This window comes from Takifugu flavidus, chromosome 14, assembly GCF_003711565.1.
Source record: "Takifugu flavidus isolate HTHZ2018 chromosome 14, ASM371156v2, whole genome shotgun sequence".
NCBI lineage: Eukaryota > Metazoa > Chordata > Actinopteri > Tetraodontiformes > Tetraodontidae > Takifugu > Takifugu flavidus.
The window spans coordinates 6268371-6287597 of record NC_079533.1 but is presented as its reverse complement, the minus strand read 5'-3'; the positions used below and the strand labels follow the sequence as shown (position 1 = coordinate 6287597).

The 19227-nt window shown below is 46.1% G+C and overlaps 2 protein-coding genes across 8 annotated transcripts; one reads left to right on the top strand and one right to left on the bottom strand.

Annotated features, from left to right (window-relative positions):
- The first annotated feature begins 5734 nt into the window (after nt 1-5734).
- On the top strand, nt 5735-17008 carry supt20 (SPT20 homolog, SAGA complex component). Of its 7 annotated transcripts, none has more exons than XM_057055099.1 (24): nt 5735-5869; nt 7547-7641; nt 7774-7809; nt 7973-8098; nt 8244-8370; nt 8463-8566; nt 8664-8780; nt 8853-8906; nt 9143-9282; nt 9534-9687; nt 9903-9959; nt 10052-10129; nt 10225-10394; nt 10483-10515; nt 10601-10712; nt 10848-10953; nt 11674-11829; nt 12394-12706; nt 12785-12897; nt 13168-13223; nt 13543-13653; nt 13970-14060; nt 14514-14602; nt 15730-17008. In XM_057055099.1, exons 2-24 carry the CDS (start codon nt 7639-7641, stop codon nt 15874-15876), a joined length of 2493 nt encoding a protein of 830 aa, XP_056911079.1. In that variant the 5' UTR covers nt 5735-5869; nt 7547-7638; the 3' UTR covers nt 15877-17008. The 7 variants fall into 7 exon arrangements, with proteins under 7 accessions (XP_056911079.1, XP_056911080.1, XP_056911075.1 ...); XM_057055100.1 differs by having other exon boundaries at nt 5736-5869; nt 12782-12897; nt 13579-13653; XM_057055095.1 differs by having other exon boundaries at nt 5736-5869; nt 12782-12897.
- exosc8 (exosome component 8) lies at nt 16545-18921 on the bottom strand. Its single transcript, XM_057055147.1, has 11 exons — nt 18806-18921; nt 18546-18582; nt 18408-18471; nt 18255-18328; nt 18134-18179; nt 17709-17814; nt 17592-17637; nt 17432-17528; nt 17195-17315; nt 17017-17123; nt 16545-16775 (listed from the first exon to the last, which is right to left on the bottom strand). The coding sequence occupies exons 1-11, from the start codon at nt 18820-18822 to the stop codon at nt 16660-16662; spliced, it is 831 nt and encodes a 276-aa protein (XP_056911127.1). The 5' UTR covers nt 18823-18921; the 3' UTR covers nt 16545-16659.
- Between the last annotated feature and the right edge of the window lie 306 nt (nt 18922-19227).

The following is a 19227-nucleotide window of genomic DNA, read 5'->3' as shown; positions in this document are numbered from 1 at the left end:
GCATGTGCCACAAACGTCCAATTAGTCCGCTAAGACAATGGTAATAGGAAAGTAGGCAGAGGGTAATGGAGTAAACCTGTCACTGCTCTGGAAAATTGAAAGCATGTGTTCACTCTCTGGCGCCGCCTGTGTTTCTTTTGGCCCGAACTCGATTCTGTGTTGTCTCATCTGGTCATTTCTGTTTGTAATGATTCCTGGACCTCTCGTGCACAGACACGCAGTGCACATTATTCAACAGGGTTCGCAGTTTCTGACTTTAAAAAAAAGAAATATAGGACTGTAGAGATTATTGGGTGAGGAATTACTCGACTTGAGTCCTTGTCCAGCAGCCCTGAAGCACCAAATGCTCCAGCTGTCTCTTCACTTCTTCACACCTAATGTCTTTGCATTTGTTTAAAATCTACCTGCATGTATGTCCTCTGGAAAAGAGACAAAATCCTGCATCTTTATTTTGTTCAGCATCACTTATTCCAGTTGGATGGATAGCAGGAAAACACGAGTGGACATGGGGAGAAGGCTCATGTTCCACAGAAAAAGGCTGCATCTCGGCCTCAAACCCCAAGCCCGTCTTCCTGAGGCGACAGCGCTAACCGCAGCAATGCCCCCAAAAGAAATGAGAAAAATGGTCTAATTAAAACTGTCACCCCACAAACGCTTACAGTAACTGATGTACAGCTTAATAACATAAATTACCAGAAAGCCACACAGACTCACTGACTGTTGTCAGCTTCGGATCTCCTGTGAGAAAACATCTATCACATCTGGCTTTGCTGTCAAAAGCTAGTTTTAGGCAGGATCCTAGAGAAAGTTCAAGCATGGCTTCCATTCCCAGGCTGTGGTGTATTTCTAGGTCAAATAGAAGTTGTTAACTTTCTTGTTTTACAGCAGCTAATTTGTTGACGCTGGACTGGACATGTTTTAGGTTCTTGATATTATCTTGATATTATCTTCCCTCTTCCCTCTCATTTAAAAGGCACCTCCGGTTCCAAACTTTTCTGCGTCGAGAGGCGTCTTCAAAACCTGAAAGAAATCTTTGGATTGAAACAACTCGATCAGCTGGACGTGTTTGAACAAGACTCCCAAAACAAAAGGGAGGTCAACAATAAGGTTGCATGGTCAACAGTCAGTACTTGATCCGTATCTTTTCCCGCAGGAAGAAGATCTCTGCTAGCTAGCTTAGCTTCCATAACATCCTCAGCCATCGATGCATATTTTGTTCACAGCGACAACAAAAGTAATTTGGAAGATGTCCATTGCTCTCCGCAGAATCTTTAAAACAGCTCTCGCTCCCTGAAATGTGTGATCTTTCCTCCCATGTGCGCATGTGTTTATTCCTGCAACCCTTCGTCTGGTTGATTGCCAGGCTCCCGCCCGCTGGCTCGGTTACAGGCCAGTTAATCCCCGGTCCAGTCCAAAACACCCGTCCAGCTGCTGTGGGAGACAGCGGAGGGAGGCTTATCTGCCTGTTTTGTCCTTTAAAGATTGTTGCACACTGCCAGCTAAAGAGTTGCTCTGCCTGGGAGAGCACTCCGACCACCCTCCCAATAAGCAGACAACATGCCTCTTCATTCCGAGCCACATCTCCTGCTGGGACAGAACCAGCACTCACAAGGGAATACACAAGTTTTTGGCAATTGATTCATTATCATTATGCCAAGCTGCTGATTCAACATGTCAGCATGTGCTCCATGTTTTTCTCTTTGTGTCTCATGAGCCAGGCATCGCTTTGTTTTTTGTCATGTTTCGCAATATCAGCTTCTCTGGAATCGTTTAGAGGGTACGTGGTAAATTGAAACCATCAGAGTGATAAGCGCTGCGGTTCGACACTTGTTGATTTCCTTGGAATGCAAAGCAGCAAAGCAATAAAGGGGAAACAAATGTGGGCTGCTTCAGCCAGTGAAGACCTCATTACATTCTAAATCAATTAGCTACACAGGGAAGTGCGGCGATAAAGAGGCAAATGCACTGGAACTGCTATATTGTTAAGCATTACTCTTGCACTCTCCTGTCCCCTCACCTTCCCCTCCATCATCATCATCATCACAGCTCTTATTCCTCTTCTCTGGCCACAAATCATCCAGTTTCATTGATTTCTTAGAGCCTGTTGGATTGTGAAGGTGCCAATAATAACACCGAGTGCCAATGAGTCACAACATGGAAACGCAGACATGGAGTCTGCTGTCGCGATATTACGAGTGAAGAGGGGCAGCTGCTACAGCCTCCCATCTGACGCTCAAGTCTCCCTCGCTTCATGCTCTCCGTGTTTGTACCCCCCCCCCCCCCCCCCACACACACACACACACACACACACACACTCACCCCAAAAAGAAGAAGAAAAATTCTTGAATTATACCACAAATAAAGACTCACACATTGCCGGCATGACGAGACTCATGAAAAATGATTGTGTGCTATTTAATAGCCTTGGCTCACTTTTTTGTAAATCTTAATAGATTACATACCCAACAACCCTCTTTCTGAGGTTTGGGTGTGCAACAGTTCACGTCAATTACTTTGGAATAGATGCAAAGTTAGCACATCTTAAATGTCAGATGCGTTCCCTGGATGCAGATGTGTGTTGTAAACGTCAGGGTGTCAGAGAAAGAGTCCTTGATCCTTGAATGTGGCAGATTTGACTGCTTAAAGCTGTATTTCATTTTTACTTAACAACAAATTTGTACAATAATGACAAAAGAGTTCAACTTGAAAAGAATGTTGACATCCAAATGAATCAACTTTAAAGCTGCTGGCGGATGACCTCAAAGAGCAGGAGAGGCTCAAGGTCAGTTGTTACAAAATTAATCAAAAACAGAGGGAGATTTAGGTCACAAGACGCGTCCAGCTGTGCTCTCTTTAGCTAAAAACCTGTGACACGGTTCCTCCGCATCTAGAGTTCACACCGAGCAAAAAAAATTAATGAGGAGAAGTTTGGAATTCTTCTCCTTCAGAAGGAGGTAATCCAGAGCGTGAGCGCAACAGCAGAGAGAATTTCTCCTTTGTCTTTCATTTTTCTCTTTTAGAAGCACCTCCAACACCAGAGGCACGAGGCGATGAGACACCAGCGGCTGCAGACAAACGCCAAGAGAACGACTTTCTGTGCACGTTGGCAGAACATGAGGGATGGCTTTGAAGTGAAGATCAGTCAGTATGTGTTTATAATTGAGGACAGTCGTCAGGAAACGGGCTTCTTTCACTCTCACCAGTATGGCTGAGTTTTACTGAGGACATTAGTAAAGTCAAGAAATTACTTTTTAAAGTCTCGAAATGCTGAATGAAACAGTGACACATGAAGGGAAAACAACATAAACGCTACTGTTTTGTCTTTCAAACCACAACAGAAGGTTCCAGGCCACCAGTGTTCAAGAAAAAGCCATTTGTCTTCCTGTAGCTACCGAGCCAAGTTCTCTGTGGGTCTGTTTTCTCTCCTCTAATTGGATAATCTCAAGATGTCGTTCACCTCTGCGACTGACAGAGCAAGTCAAATAAGGGTGGAGTCAAAGCTCAGAGAGACGTGCCCTCGAGGGCCACAGCTGGGGCCAGATCACAAATGAAGGTTGGGCTCTTGTCTTTTTACAGGTTGAAGGTTTATAGATAACGCGATATTAAGATTAAGCGATAACGGTATATAATTATACAATCTAACATATGTAACTGCCGTCAGGGCCCACAGAGTCTTCTTCTATCCATAGAAGTTTCTGACACCATTTCTGGGTTCCAATATCCAGGACAAGAGGAATTGGGAAACAAGTCAGTGTGTACAACACACACACACACACACACACACACACACACACACACACACACACACACACACATAGGGAGGGGGAGAGAGATGGAATATATATAAATCTATATCTATATCATCTCAGACTGCCCGAAGAAATGTTGTCATGTATTTGTGGTACAAATGAAAAAGCTCCATCTGGATAAAATTCTCTTCATCATCCTCTAAATAAACAAAGCAACAGCCTATTTTTTTGTAAATGTGTGTGATCTGTCTGTCCGTCCTTTAACAGGATAAACTTCAAAAAGCACCTGCCTGCCATTTATCCACATATTGGAAATCACATTTTCTTCCCTCGAGGTTTCCTTCTAAAGCACAATAAATTGGAAAATCCCCTTGCTGTGACGTCTGCGTTCTGGATGAACTCTGCATGAAAAGCAACAACCATTACTCGTGCAATCAGTGCTCGCACGTGACCTTTTGCACCAGTGCACATGTGCTTCACCTTGCAGCAGCACTGGTTTGAATCAGCTTGGGAAAAGAATGATGAGAGGACTCAGCTTGGACAGGGTCTTCCTTAAAATCCCCTGAATCTTGCCTATTCTTCTGCATGAATGCAAGCCAGGATCGTGGATCAAGGATAATTCCTGATCGTGTTTCCAATTTAATTTAGAAAGCAGGGCAGCAGGGAATTTCAGCGTGAGCGGAAGTAGAAAGAGGCCAGAAGAAGCCTGCCAGTGCCTTCCATTATTTACATGTGAGTTTATATGTGAGGGTTGATACATTTGTTTTGCCGCACCAGCTTCCGCTCAGGAAGGAAAAGCCTAATAGCACCTGAATGTACTGGACTCAAAGTGAGCTCTGTCTCGTATGTGAACTTTTAGCTCTTGAAACAGTGCATGTTTGTGTGTGAGTCGTGCACGTGTGCAGCAGGTGAGGACTGGCCTTGCCAGCCCAAGTGGTTATAAAGAAACTTCTCATCACACTGAACTGGCTTTTGAGAGAACACTTTCACAGCCAGAAGAACAGAACAAAACCAATGCTGAGACCAACAAATGTGTCCGGAAGATTTGCCTAACCCTTCTACAGAGTCCACAACCTCATCAGAAATCTCAGTGTTCGGCTTCTTTTGCAGCTCCTGTGGTTTTGGTGCTTTTATTGGTTCTGTATTGTTTCATTCTTTAAAAAAATCTCAATATACAGAATTATAATGAGGAATGTTGGTCATTAAAAGTCTATAGGTTCCCAGGGAAGATGGAAAGCCATTATATCTTCTACTGTTACTAATCTAAAGTCACACTGCTGTAAATCTCAATGTGACGATCAAAACAAACGTTTTCACATTCTCTGCTGCTCTCTACTGTTCACTGGTGGCAAGCCTGCTCCCATCGAATCGATATTTATTTCAAATAACTTAATATGATGGAGTAAATGGCTATAATAATTATCAGATCTCAATTTGTGAAATTATTTTAACGCCCAGATGCTGTTTAACTACTGTTTTAATTCACTCAAGGTCAAAGATTCATATATGGAATAAACCCAATGACAATCTGAGAGACTGGGGTCTAAAATGACTGCTCAAAGTTCATTGCAAATGTGGATGTCTTGGGAACGCAAAAAATGTTAAAAGCAATTTAAAAAAAAAAAAAAAGTAATTTAATTTGGTTCCATGATCTCAATCTGTGGTTTACCTCAATTGTAATTTTCCCGAACTTTGAATACCGCTTTTGCAGGTTTGTATTCACATATTTTATATATATATATATTGGTGCTAATTCAATACTGATTGCTTCTCTTAAATTTTGACATTACAGTAAATGCGGCTTATTTATATTTATTTAAAAGGGTTCAAAACAATCCTCATCGATGTGCAGATCCTCCGTTTTATTCTCTTTAAAATGTGCTCTACTATCGGCTTCCTATCGCTGGTTTGTAAACTTAGCAAAGATTCGATCACCGCTGTAAAGTAGTCGCTCCGCGGGGCCCCGCCCACAGCCGCCCAAACCGGAAGTTTAGTTGTTGTTGTCACACTGGAAGAAAATGGCTGCTCCTCCGACTTTTTTTCAATGAAGATACTGATGTTTCAATTTCATTTCGCTTTCTTGTATCGGAGCTCCAGTCGACCGCTATGCAATCTCGAAGGCAAGTCCGTCCTGCTCGCCTTCTCGCTTTGCGTTTCAGACGTCCGAACATCATTAGCGTGGCTAGTAAGTTAAGCTTGTTCAATAGTACCAGGCTAGCATGCTAATTTTAGCCATGTTAGCCTTAACGGTCAGGCATCAACGAGCTTGTTGCTACTGAGCCACTCTCATGACTGCACTTGCAGCCACCCAGACTCGGAGACTTCCACAGGGGATTCGAATTTATTTGCTTTGCTGGGACGCTCAAAATCATTTAACAACTTAGAAGAAACTGTCGCCCGTCGGTCCTCTGGCTGTGTGAAGTTTCATTGGGCTACGAGGCACCGATACTGCCTTAGGAACCTGTCATCCACCTGTGTCAGTAACCTGTGTCTGCCTGTGTCAGTAACCTATGTCAGTAACCTGTGTCTGCGTGTGTCAGTAACCTGTGTCTGCCTGTGTCAGTAACCTGTGTCTGCCTGTGTCACTAACCTGTGTCAGTAACCTGTGTCTGCCTGTGTCAGTAACCTGTGTCAGTAACCTGTGTCTGCCTGTGTCAGTAACCTGTGTCTGCCTGTGTCACTAACCTGTGTCAGTAACCTGTGTCTGCCTGTGTCAGTAACCTGTGTCTGCCTGTGTCAGTAACCTGTGTCTGCGTGTGTCAGTAACCTGTGTCTGCCTGTGTCACTAACCTGTGTCAGTAACCTGTGTCTGCCTGTGTCAGTAACCTGTGTCTGCCTGTGTCAGTAACCTGTGTCTGCCTGTGGCAGTAACCTGTGTCTGCCTGTGTCAGTAACCTGTGTCTGGCGTGTGTCAGTAACCTGTCTCTACCTATGTCAGTAACCTGTGTCAGTAACCTGTGTCAGTAACCTGAACCTGTGTCTGCGTGTCACTAACCTGTGTCTGCCTGTGTCAGTAACCTGTGTCTGCGTGTGTCAGTAACCTGTGTCTGCCTGTGTCAGTAACCTGTGTCTGCGTGTGTCAGTAACCTGTGTCTGCCTGTGTCAGTAACCTGTGTCTGCGTGTGGCAGTAACCTGTGTCTGCGTGTGTCAGTAACCTGTCTCTACCTATGTCAGTAACCTGTGTCAGTAACCTGTGTCTGCGTGTGTCACTAACCTGTGTCTGCCTGTGTCAGTAACCTGTGTCAGTAACCTGTGTCAGTAACCTGTGTCTGCGTGTGTCAGTAACCTGTCTCTACCTATGTTAGTAACCTGTGTCAGTAACCTGTGTCTGTGTGTCACTAACCTGTGTCTGCCTGTGTCAGTAACCTGTGTCTGCGTGTGTCAGTAACCTGTGTCTGCCTGTGTCAGTAACCTGTGTCTGCCTGTGTCAGTAACCTGTGTCAGTAACCTGTGTGCCTGTGTCAGTAACCTGTGTGAGTCACCTGTGTGAGTCACCTGTGTCAGTCACCTGTGTCAGTAACCTGTGTCTGCGTGTGTCAGTAACCTGTGTCTGCGTGTGTCAGTCACCTGTGTCTGCCTGTGTCAGTAACCTGTGTCAGTACCCTGTGTCAGTCACCTGTGTCAGTAACCTGTGTCTGCCTGTGTCAGTCGCCTGTGTGAGTCACCTGTGTGAGTCACCTGTGTCAGTCACCTGTGTCTGCGTGTGTCAGTAACCTGTGTCTGCGTGTGTCAGTCACCTGTGTCAGTCGCCTGTGTGAGTCACCTGCGTGAGTCACCTGTGTCTGTGTGTCAGCAGGTTGTGAATGCTCTCTCTAGACGGGGGCAGCCTGGGGCAGCAAGGACAGCAGCGTCTCCCGTCTCTCAGCGTGCAGCAGGCGGCGCAGCACCATGGTGATTTATATAGTTTGGGTTATTTTGCATAATTATTAAGGTTAAATATGAAATGAAGGATATTCACCATTTCTGTGCTTTTGTCTAATTTTGAAAGCTGTTTGGGCTGATCTGTTCTTTTTGTTCCCATAGCAACACGTTTTGGAATATGCATTGGATCGAGCCGAGGTAACCTCCAATTATCTGCTCTTCCTCAGCTGTGTTCATCGCACCACCTACGTTATTTATTATATCGCTGCTTTGTTGTTCATGTCTCTCAGTGACATTTATTATTATTATTATTATTATTATTATTATTATTATTATTATTACTATTATATCTGTTGCTCAGTACATCGTTGAAAGTGCTCGACAGCGACCGGCCAAAAGAAGACTCTCCTCAGGAGGGAGGAAGAGTCTGCATCAGAAGCTCTATGAGCTCTACATGGAAGAGTGTGAGAAGGAGCCGGAATTAAAGGTGTGTGTGCTCCACAATCTGACAGTGATGGGACTCCACGTGCACGCGCGACAGTGATGGGACTCCACGTGCACGTGCACACATTCCTGAGACTGTGGAGAGGTTGTGGGGGCCAGAACCTTCTGACTGTTTTTCCTCTTTGAAGAATTTGCGGAGAAATGTGAATCTACTGGAAAAGCTGGTGTCTCAGGAGTCGGTTTCGTGTCTGGTCGTCAACCTTTACCCTGGGAACGAGGGCTACTCCTTAATGCTCAGGGGCAAAAATGGATCAGGTGAACCACAGCAATATGACGAGAAGACTTGCCTGTAGCTTCATCACCCTTTGGTTTACTGGAGCCAGTTGTGTCCATCTGTGGGTTTCCAGATTCTGAAACCATCCGTCTGCCATACGAAGAAGGAGAACTGCTGGAGTACCTGGATGCTGAGGAGCTGCCTCCTATTCTGGTGGACCTGTTGGAAAAATCCCAGGTTTTTAATCTGTGCAGTTTTCATAGACATGTTTATATACTGTACACATATAAATAAGAGAATCTGCTGCCACTCAAGGGTTCTTTCCTGCTCCCAGGTGAACATCTTCCACTGTGGCTGTGTCGTCGTGGAGGTGAGAGATTATCGGCAGTCTGGCAACACCAAGATGCCCACCTACCAGAGCAGACACATCCTGCTGCGGCCCACCATGCAGGTGAACCACAGGAAACACACAGAGTGAGCCGGAGTGGTGCTGCATGTCCTGATCTCCTCTCCTACCCTGCAGACTCTGATCTGTGACGTCCACGCCATGACCAGTGATCACCATAAGTGGACACAGGTGACGTGACACCTTCACAGTCTTGGTGCAGCACAATAATGAAGTGTGTTGTCAACACAGTGTATCTAAAGCTTGTAGTTGTAGTTGTGACACTTTTTGTGATGATATATTAATAATAGCTTCCTATAAAGAGGAACCAAAGCCGCTGCTCCACGTATTGCGTCACCTCAGATTAGCTTTAGCTCTTTCTTCCAAACTACTGTAACCTCTTTTCCCTGTTGCGTCATCTGCTTTAGGATGACAAGTTACAGCTGGAGAGCCAGTTGATCTTGGCCACAGCTGAACCTCTGTGCCTGGACCCCTCCCTTTCTGTCACGTGCACGGCCAACCGTCTGCTGTACAACAAGCAGAAAATGAACACTCACTCTATGAAACGGTAACGAAGCGGCGAAGAGCCGTCCAGACAGGACGTGCACACGTGCACACGCACTCTAATGTTAACCCAGATAGGATTAGACTCTGTATAAGAATATCTTCAGCTCGCTCCAGTTGAAACAAGGCTAAGGCTGTTTACACTGAAGTATTTGATTTCTAAAGACCACATTATTGATACGAAGAAGAGGCCGTTGAAGGAGGCTGAAGCTGAGACCTCTCTGCCAGCGCTGCATTTTGTGTTTTGCCCCGTAGGTGTTTTAAACGCCACTCCCGAGCTGCCCTCAACCGCCAACAGGAGCTGTCCCACCTGCCCATGCCGCCACAGTTGAGGCTCTATGACTACCTTCAGAGGAGGAAGGAGAGGAAACCTCCTGCTGTGGACCTGAAGATCTCAAAGATTGGAAATGTGAGTAGGCGTGGCTTCTGCCTGTGGCGAGCATGTGGATGTAAGGAGACAGAATCGTTCTTTGTTGCTGCGCTGCATCTCCACCGGTGCAAATGGAAACCTCAGTGTTTGTTGCTGTGCTGTTGAGAAGCACCTGACTAACACCTGACCCAGAGGCGGGTGCACCTTGTCCTCGCTCTCACTGATGTTTTTTCTCTGGCTGTTGTCCAACGCAGTGTGTTGACACGTGGAAGCAGAACAACTGCCAACTTACTGTACCAAAGGAAATCGATGTAAGTGGCCTCTTGTAGCATATCATTTACGCCCTTAAGGCGGCCAATATTAGCGTATATTAGCGTGAATCTGGTTTCTGTCTCTGTTTTAGGTAGAAAAATATGCTGTGGTGGAGAAATCTCTGCAGCTGGAGGACTCTCAGCCCACTACGGTGATCTGGCCCGCAGAGGTGAGCGGAGCAGGTTGTTCATCTTCTCTCTGTCCTGGGACAGGAAATCTAAAGTTCATCTCTACTGTGTGTCTCTGCACACTTTGTTGAAACAGGAAATTGTCGATGACTACACGTTTGAATGTGAGGTGGGGGGCCAGGCCCAGAAGACCAAGGTGTCCATCTTTCAGTCCATGGGAGACCCACTGGTTTATGGGAAGATTTACTGTGCTAAAGAGCAAAAGGCTGAAGAGGAACACACAGACCTTAAGCTCATACACCCCCCGTAAGGATCATCTGGGAGACAAAGGTCTAACTGCCCTCTGAACTGCACCAGAATCTGCTCATCTCTGTCCCGTTTGTCTCCTTCGCAGCTTCCTCATAGGCTCAAAGATAGATGCAGATCGGTGAGTTGCTCCGTGCTGCTGCAGCACTCAGCTGTGTCCTCTGCTGCTGTTCTCACCACTGAAGGTTCTTTTGTTGCTCTCACAGGTTTCTTACTCAGTATAAAGGAGTGTATGAGAGAGATGTTAAGTGTCAGGTCAAGATGTCCCGTAACTCAGGCAGCGTGGGACAGGGGCCTCCCTCCCCCACCAAAGACGAGGTACATACCGTTAATAATCACCGTTAAAGGAGGTTGAGGTGACGCCCATCGTGTCGCCCTGCCTTGGAATTCTGATAACGTAGTTTCAAGGGTTTCCCTTTAACAATGCTAAGCTAAATCTGTTGCTACGTGCAGGGTGATGGTATTTCTCCACTGGTCCAGACGTCTGTCTTGGGGAAAGGGGTGAAGCACCGGCCCCCACCCATCAAAATGCCTTCAGGCCCAGGCAGCAGCTCCTCAGGTACAGGTGACACACACCAAACAGGATTAAACAGTATCAGGGCCGGGATCATGGATGGAGACGGTTAAGGATAAAAATGATGAGAAAGGGGTTTCTATACAGACCTGTTTCACTCCAGAATTCATACGAGAATAGTTGGAGTTTCTAACTCTCATTATGATACTAAAGTTTTTAAGGAAGAGAATCAAAGATACAGGATGTACAAAAATGAACTGACAACTATCTAAAATAATAATAACCCTACTGTCACCATTTATTGGACAACAGAAACAACATTGAACGGATTTGGAATGGTTCATTGTTTGGTCCGTTTATCTTTACTGTCTTGTCTGTTACTCTCATTGTTTGTGGGATTCCTCTTTGTTTTCGTTTTTATTCTTATTCTTCTGGTTTTGTTACATGAAAACATGAAGGCTGCCACATTTCCTCAGGATGCATTCGAAGACTTTTGGCATCTCGCTAAATTCTTTGATGACAAACGTCACGATAGAAAACTGCTCCGGATCAATAAAGGGCAGTCAGAAGTGTCTGGATTTGATCATTTATATGTCCGACACACTGGTAACAGCTGTTGTACGAAGACTTTTGGAGAGCTAGAGAACCGCTGTAGGGGAAATCCTCAGTCAGAAATAATGAAACGAATTCATCAGAAAGTAACTGATTCCGTTGTTTTTTCATTTTAGCTTAAACATAATAACTGGCTCCTGTCTTGTGCTTTAGGTAATCTATATAGTTCACAAACCACCAGTGGTCTTCTCAAGTGTCCTACGCCGCCTCCTGCCAAAGGTCAGGCCCTGAACAGGAAGCACTCCCTGGAGCTGGGTCAGGTGGGCCTGCTGTCTCCGGCCTCCCTGTCTCCCATGGGCTCCACCCAGAGTGAGTAGCTCCGTCTCAGGTGCTGCCTTCACACCCGCTGTTGTTTCCAGGGTCGTTAGTGACCGTACAGGTGTTTGGTGAGGTTGGGGACCGCTGTCATCGCTGTGTTCTGTTCCACCTTCAGACACCTCGTCAGCCACTCGTGGCTCCGCGCTCACATTCCATCACGCCGCGTTTGATCGATGACCTGAAAGCTTTCGGATCATAACTGCTTTCTTGCTTCGTTCATTTTTTTCATCAAATTCTAATTTGCTGCCTGTTCTTGAGTGTTTTATTGTTGGACGTCTGAGCGTGCTGTAAATGTGGAGGTGTCACTTGATTGGAGCTGTAGTCAGTGGGGGGGGGGTCCTAAAGCATCTCCCCTGTGGTCTTTTGGTGTTCCGGAGTTCACTGTATCCAGAACACGTTTCCACCAGTTTAAATCTCCAGATGCTCCTCGGCTCCATGGGAGAACCCACAACTGTGGCTTTGAATAAAAACCTTTCCAGTCCACTTCATTGAACTCCACCCTAAAGGAAAATCCATTCCTCCATTTGAAATATTCTCTCTGTTTCGTCCCTTTAGGATCGGGGACCCCCAAGCCATCCACGCCCACGCCTACGAACACGCCGTGCTCGACCCCACATCCTGCCGACTCCCTCTGTGCCCCTCTGTCGTTGCCCCCCACACCGTCGGACCCTTCGGTGGTGCAGAGCCAGCCCCAGCCGGCCCTCCTCACACCCTTCGCTCAACAGCAACTGGCCCTGAGCCAGACGTTGCCCGTCATGACGATCCCCCTGCCCACCATGGGTACATCCATCACCACGGGAACCACCTCTTCACAGGTTATGGCGAACGCGACGGGGCTCAATTTCATCAACGTGGTCAGCTCTGTCTGGTAACGGCTCGTTTCACACGTGGTGTCGCAGCTCTGACTGCCTGCTGCCGTAACACGCCTCTGCTGTTTGTGCAGCAGCCCGCAGACGCTGATGAGCGGCTCCAACCCCATGCTGGGCCCCAGCCTCAATCTGAGCGGAATCCTTCCTCCCGGGGGGCTGATGCCCACCATGCAGCCAGCAGCACCCACTGGTAGGACCTTCACTCAGTGAACAGACCTTTGTGACCTCGCCCAACTTCTGAAAGGAAATACTCCAGAGAGGGTTTTTACAGAAAGAAAGAAATTGGCCATGGACAGGAAAAGGCACCAAAACAGATCCACCCTGTGTGACTGTGGCAAATACTCAGATATTAAACACGCAGAAAAGAGTCAAATATATGACAACGCGTGGATTCAGGGCTTCATCAGTGGGAAATGTCTTCATTTTTGGGTTCTAACTGTCACTCTCATCTGCATTGCAGGGAATCATTTTGGCCTGAACAGCAGCGCTGGGTTGAGACCCCTGAACCTTCTCCAGGTATGACCAGCGAGCCTGATGCGCATGTGCTCCAGATGTGTGTTTTGCTCATGTACACTTCAGTTTCCTCTCACCGCATTTTCCTGCACCTAATGCACATGGCATGAGAGCGCAGTGATCCGGAGTTCGGAGTTCTGATGTTCCAGTCGGCCCTTTGATCCCAATGTTGATGGATTGTACTGTTCTCCCACTTCCCTCTGCTCTCGTCCCGTGCATCCTTCCTGTGCCGTCCTCTCTCAAACCACATCTTTATCCTCCCCCGTGTGTCTGTTTCGCCCTGGATCTGTGTGTTTGTTGCGTTTGTGTGTTACGTATCCAGATCCCCACCGGTCCTCTCATCTTTAATCCCCTGCAGCAGCCGCAGCTGTCTCAGTTCTCCCCTCAGCAAAGTCAGTCGGCCACTTCCAGCCCCCAACAGCAGGGGGAGCCGGTGAGACACACGTTCACTTTCACTCATGTTGGACAAAAAGGCCGCCGTGGTCACATTTTAAACTTTGAATCAGGAGTGGGGTAATGTAAGACATGGTTATAGTTACCGTCTGGCATTTTAAAACAGAAGCTTTGGAAAATGATCAGAGAATTCTCTGGAAGTTGATACAACTTTAGAATTTGAATTCAAATGTTTTCGTCCATTTTATTTGTTTGATATCAGCGTTCACTTTCAATGTCCCTGAAACTGACACTAAAAACTTGATTCGCACCTCAAGAAAATGCTGCTGAGCACAAACTCGTGACTTTGTCTGCAGAGTGATCAGGGTTCGGAGCAAAGCTTAGGAAACCAGCAGACAGCAGTCATCAACCTGGGGGTGGGGAGCTTCATGTCACCACAGGCAGCAGGTACCTGCCATCACACATGCACACGCACACGTGCGTGCTGGTAAAGATAGCTGTGTTTACGTGTTCATGTGCAACTCCTCTTTCCACTGAGACAGTTTGGTGGGAGGAGCATGTTACTGGCAGGAGACACTCAACTTCCCCTTCTTCTCTGCTACTTCCTTTGATTTTCCTGTTATTCCCCCCCTTATTCCCATTCCTGTTGCACTGTCGTGCTGTCCTAATCAACGTGCACACCCAACCCCGCTCACTCTGTTTTTGTTCACCCCCCCCCCCCGTTGGTGCTTCGTTACTGCCTCCATAAACGGATGCCTTCATCCTCATCACTTCCTACCTTTTTTGCCCGCTGGTGCCTTTTCTCCTCCCTCTTTCCTCCATTCCTTCTGCTTCTCCTCCTCCTCTTCCATCCTCTGGGGCTCCCTCTCTCACTCTTCCCCCCACCCCTCCTCCCCCTAGTGCTGTCCCAGTTGGGCTGTGGGCTGGACGGGTCTGGGCCCCCGCTGCCTTCTCCAAGGCTTCAGCAGCAGCACCAGCCACAGATCCAAGTAATGCAGCAACTTTAATACCTACACACATATTCACCTCTGTAGAGCGATGGGAATAGAACCATCAGCCTTCTGTTCATGTCTTCGTCTATGAGCATGTTACAACAATCGGAGCTTTTATTCTAGGATTTCAGTTTTCATCTTTCCTGAATTCATTTAAATAAACACAATAATTAACTTTCTTTTATCTGAATGCTTTTCATTCTCTTATTTTGGAACATTTTATCCTTAATTATCAATCATGTAAGATTTTTACAAATAATTTTTAGTTAAAAATGAATCTTTAAATCTTCAGAAGAGTTGTAAGTACTCTTTCATCCCTTTTTTGCTGTTGTAGATTCTGTTGTGTACTTATTGTGGTTGGTTGTGGTTGGACTGAGGCAGCTTCCACACCGGAGCGCTTCAGCTCACGGGGTGACCCACGGGGGGGGGGCATGTTCTCATGAAAACACCTCCAGTCTAGAGTCACATGGTCTTTGAAATGTTGCTGCCAGATCAGAGATTTCAGGCTGCTTCCACTGTGAGCATGACTTGTGAAGTGGTTTTTTATTTGTCTGCGTGGTTAAATGGGCTGGCGTTGTCCTGGTGGGTGGAGCTGCATGTCTGGGTGGTTCTTTGCTCTTTGGGTCAGAGCCTGTATCTCCAGACCAGCACTGGTGCTGCTTGACTGTATCCTGCCTCACTTCCCAACCTGCCCCAAATCTGCCCGCTGCTTCTTCTTCTGCTGCTTCTGCTTCTTCTTCTGTGCAACCCATTAACCACTCCCTGTGTGTGTCATGACGAGCTTCAGCTCCGCTTCACTAACCACTGCTACCTCCAGACAAGAGACCAGACAAGTAGCTGTGGAACCACTCGAACATCTTGTATTTATACGTTTCTGGGTGCGTAGAGTCACGTGGCCAAAGCACATTAAAAACTCAGCTGGAGGTTTTAGGTTTTGGTCACTGGAGCCCTGCACAGATGTGCTGCTGCTGTCTTAAACAAGGCATTATGGGATTCATGTTATATCACAGCTGTACCCACTGAGCTCTGACTCCGACCCACCAGCCTGAATCACAGTAGAAATGCATCAGTGCAGTGAAATCCTCTCTAACAACGGCTTTCCCTCTTTCTTCCGTACCGGACAGTTGCAATTCTTGCAGCACCAAATGCAGCAGCAGCAAATGGCTATGGGAACAGCAGCTCCGCCGGGGGGGGCGCCGCCGCAGCATACCACCAGCCAACCAAGAAGTAAGAGGAAGAGGAGCATGCCGCAGCCTCTGCCCAAGTCCTGAGGGGCTCAAACACACGAGGACGTGAATGATTATACTGTGCTCTTCATCTGCCTCACTGTGGAGACAAGAACATTGTCCCTTCCGTGTCTTTTCTAGCTGACATATTTGTATGTAATGTTTGTCAGAGGTCTTTGAAGAACCAAAACTGCTTTTGGCCATAGAGGGTGAGTTTTTAGAGTCGAGAGCCCAACACTTAAAGGACCTTAGAAATATTTTTTGAAATGAAACAGAGGTTCTACTAGGTCGTGGGCTTTCCCAATAGCAAATCCCACTTTCAGGAAGACTTTCTTTCAATAAACGGAACCCCTGTGGACTGAGAGGATGGTGGATGCACACGTTCAGAGGATCCTTCATGAGCCGCCTCTGCCTGGTTGACCCCAGTAGAAACTGCCCTTCAAGCACAGATCCCAGCTGAGCAGTGACACCAAATCCTCCTTGTGAACATGCAAATCTGACGTTGAAGCAGTACCGTGGGGCAGCTCTCTACCTCTCAGAAGCCTGTCTTCTGTTAGCCATCGTGGCACAGGGCTCAAAAAGGGGACCCGAGATCAACATGCAAGACGGCCAACCTGTATTTGTACAGCACATTTTCAAAAGGCATTTCCTTTTAATGAGTTCAGGAGCCATGAGTGTATTCTTGTGCAAGATTTCTGGACACTGAGAGATAATTTTTTAAGCAGTCTTTGTCAGCGGTTTTATTGTTATTAAAAAAAAAAAAAAAGAATATATATTGACAGTGAAAATACAGCTTTTAGATAAAACGGGTGCGTCTGAGGCATATTATTATGATGTTTTCACACTACTGAGGACTTTGTCAGTGAGTTTCTGGATCTCTTTCTGTCGCACGGTGGCTCTGTTGATACACTCCTGCAGCTTCTGTCCTGACAGCGACATCCCACCTGATGCAGGGAAACATGGGAATCAAAGGCTGTTTTAACATTTAACTGGGATTTTATACATTTGATTTTAAACAACACAAATTGTTGGAGCTCTATTTGTGCTCAGTAACTTTCTAGTGGTAGAAAAAGATGGAAAACATGAGCCACACGTCCACCAGAAGGTTTGAATTGAGGTAAACAGACAGTGAAAGAACAAAAGATATATTTAAGTGATTAAAGGAGCCTGCATCTGTTCTCTGACCTGGTTTGTGTACAGCACACAGTCGATCCCCTTCCTCCGTCACCACGGTGATCCGAGCAGTAGACAGATTCTCCTCCTCATCAGTGGGATCCACGATCAGTGTGGACCTGCAGAGATAAACCAGGTTCACCAACAGGACCGATGCTGGACGCAGGAAAGTTGCAGCTGGTTCACCTACTCATCAAAGATGCAAAAGGAAGAGGCCACTGGGTGCTTGCAAACCTTCAGGCCATGCCTCTTTTCTAAATCCACCACGGGTGAGTGGGTCTCCGTGCTGATAACAGCCTCTGGGAGCTGAGCTACACGGACAATTATTGAAAATCCTCTTCGTTCAAAACATTTCAATGATACACAGCAGTTGAAAAGAACCATGGATGTACATCCTATCTAGAACTATTGTTCCCACAGCACGTACTGTTCTTTAGAGCAGCCAGCAGGGCAATGACACAAGCATCCCGGAGATTCCCGTCGTAGTCCAGACACATCAGGTCGCAGTAGAGCACCCAGCACAGCTAGAAGGAGAGAGCTTAATAGTCTACAGCGTCCAAAATGATCTGAGGCCATCCCGGAGTTACCTTTCCTCGCTCGACGCACAGGTCATCGGTTTGTATGATTTCAGAGCTGCGATAGTCAGATAGAAGACTTAAAACAGGCCCTGAGTTTGCACAGCAAATATGCTCCACCCGTCAAACCTTTCTATCAGATCAGCAATGAACTGACTGCAGGCCTGTGCCGGTTCTCCTGGTGGGCCCGGCCGAAAGCGCGACGAACACAGGGGTGGTAGGTCCACATTGGGAACTAAACAAAGAACGTTGGATTCTGGTAAATGTCACCTCAGATTAACGGGGCATATTTTTTTATAAAGCACTGATCATGATAGATACAGTACCCAAGATAATACTGTGTAATTATCAAATCAAGCAGTTATGGTGTTGATTTTAACCATAATTTTGCCACAAAATACAATTTGTACATATAACATGTAGAAAGTATGCTGCCAGGATTGATATCCTATCGTAGCTCTCGTGGCCTTACAGCCGCCTGAATGTGAAAAAAGGTTTGGATAAAACACTTATAGATGTTTGGTGCTTCCCAATATAGACCAACATACACCTACCAATGTAACCTTTCCCAGGCGCCTCCACTGTTGGGGTTGCCAGCTCCTGATAACAAAATTGACAGTCCGTGAACATACGTCCGCCTGTCCGGGAGTAAAAAAGCGCTTGATGACCATTTACCGCTTTGATGCCACAGATAATTGTGGTGTTCCCAACCTTGACGAGCGCTGAACCATCAGCTGTGGATATGGAGCCTGAGGAGAAGAGAACAGGGAGAGGTCAGTTTGGACAGACGGACACGTGCTTTTGACCTAAAGACAGAAAACTAATCACCTATATTCAGTGTGGTTGGTCTGAATTCTAGAAGCTCCCGTCCATCTGGTCGACAGTTTTCTTTCTAGGAAGGATAAAGTAAGAACAAATTAGATAACATACTCTCAGCTCAACATAGAGAATGTTTTAACCACTCACCAGAAATCTTCTGTAATATTCAAGAAGATCGGCAGTCCTGTAATAAAGGAAATGTTAAAACCAGTTAAAGGGCCATAGGTGCATTTTGGTTACTCTATTCTACAATAAACGTGCATAGACAGAGTAAGTTTGTATTGATAAAAAAGGTTTTACATGAACATTATATATATATATATATGCATTTTTATATAAATGCATCTACTGTTGACACAAATGTGCAAAAACAAGTTTATATTTCTGTTTGGTTTTACGAATCTTACTTGAAACCAGCCGCCATGTTGTTTTGACCAACCACGTGGGTTACTTGGGGTACGGTGGCCGGTGAGGATAAAAGAGCGTTTCATAAAGCGATCACTTTAAACTTTAGCCTCGTGCGTAAGTGGTTTGTTTCCACTGTCACAAAACACCCTTAAAAACCCTCTAAATATATTTATGTCTTGGTAGCCAAACAGCGGTAAAACGTATCTCTGAACACATTAGCATTAACATTAGCAACATCAACATTAGCTTACAGTGCACAAGTGCAACTATAATACAAACAAATGTGCACATTTGGTTCTCTTTATAACACATATTATAAATGTTATATTGTTGATTTGGTATTGACTTTGACTGTATTTATGCGACGAAATTATTGTAAAGCCGATTGAGAGATTTTGTTCTAAATCTATAATCTGTAATT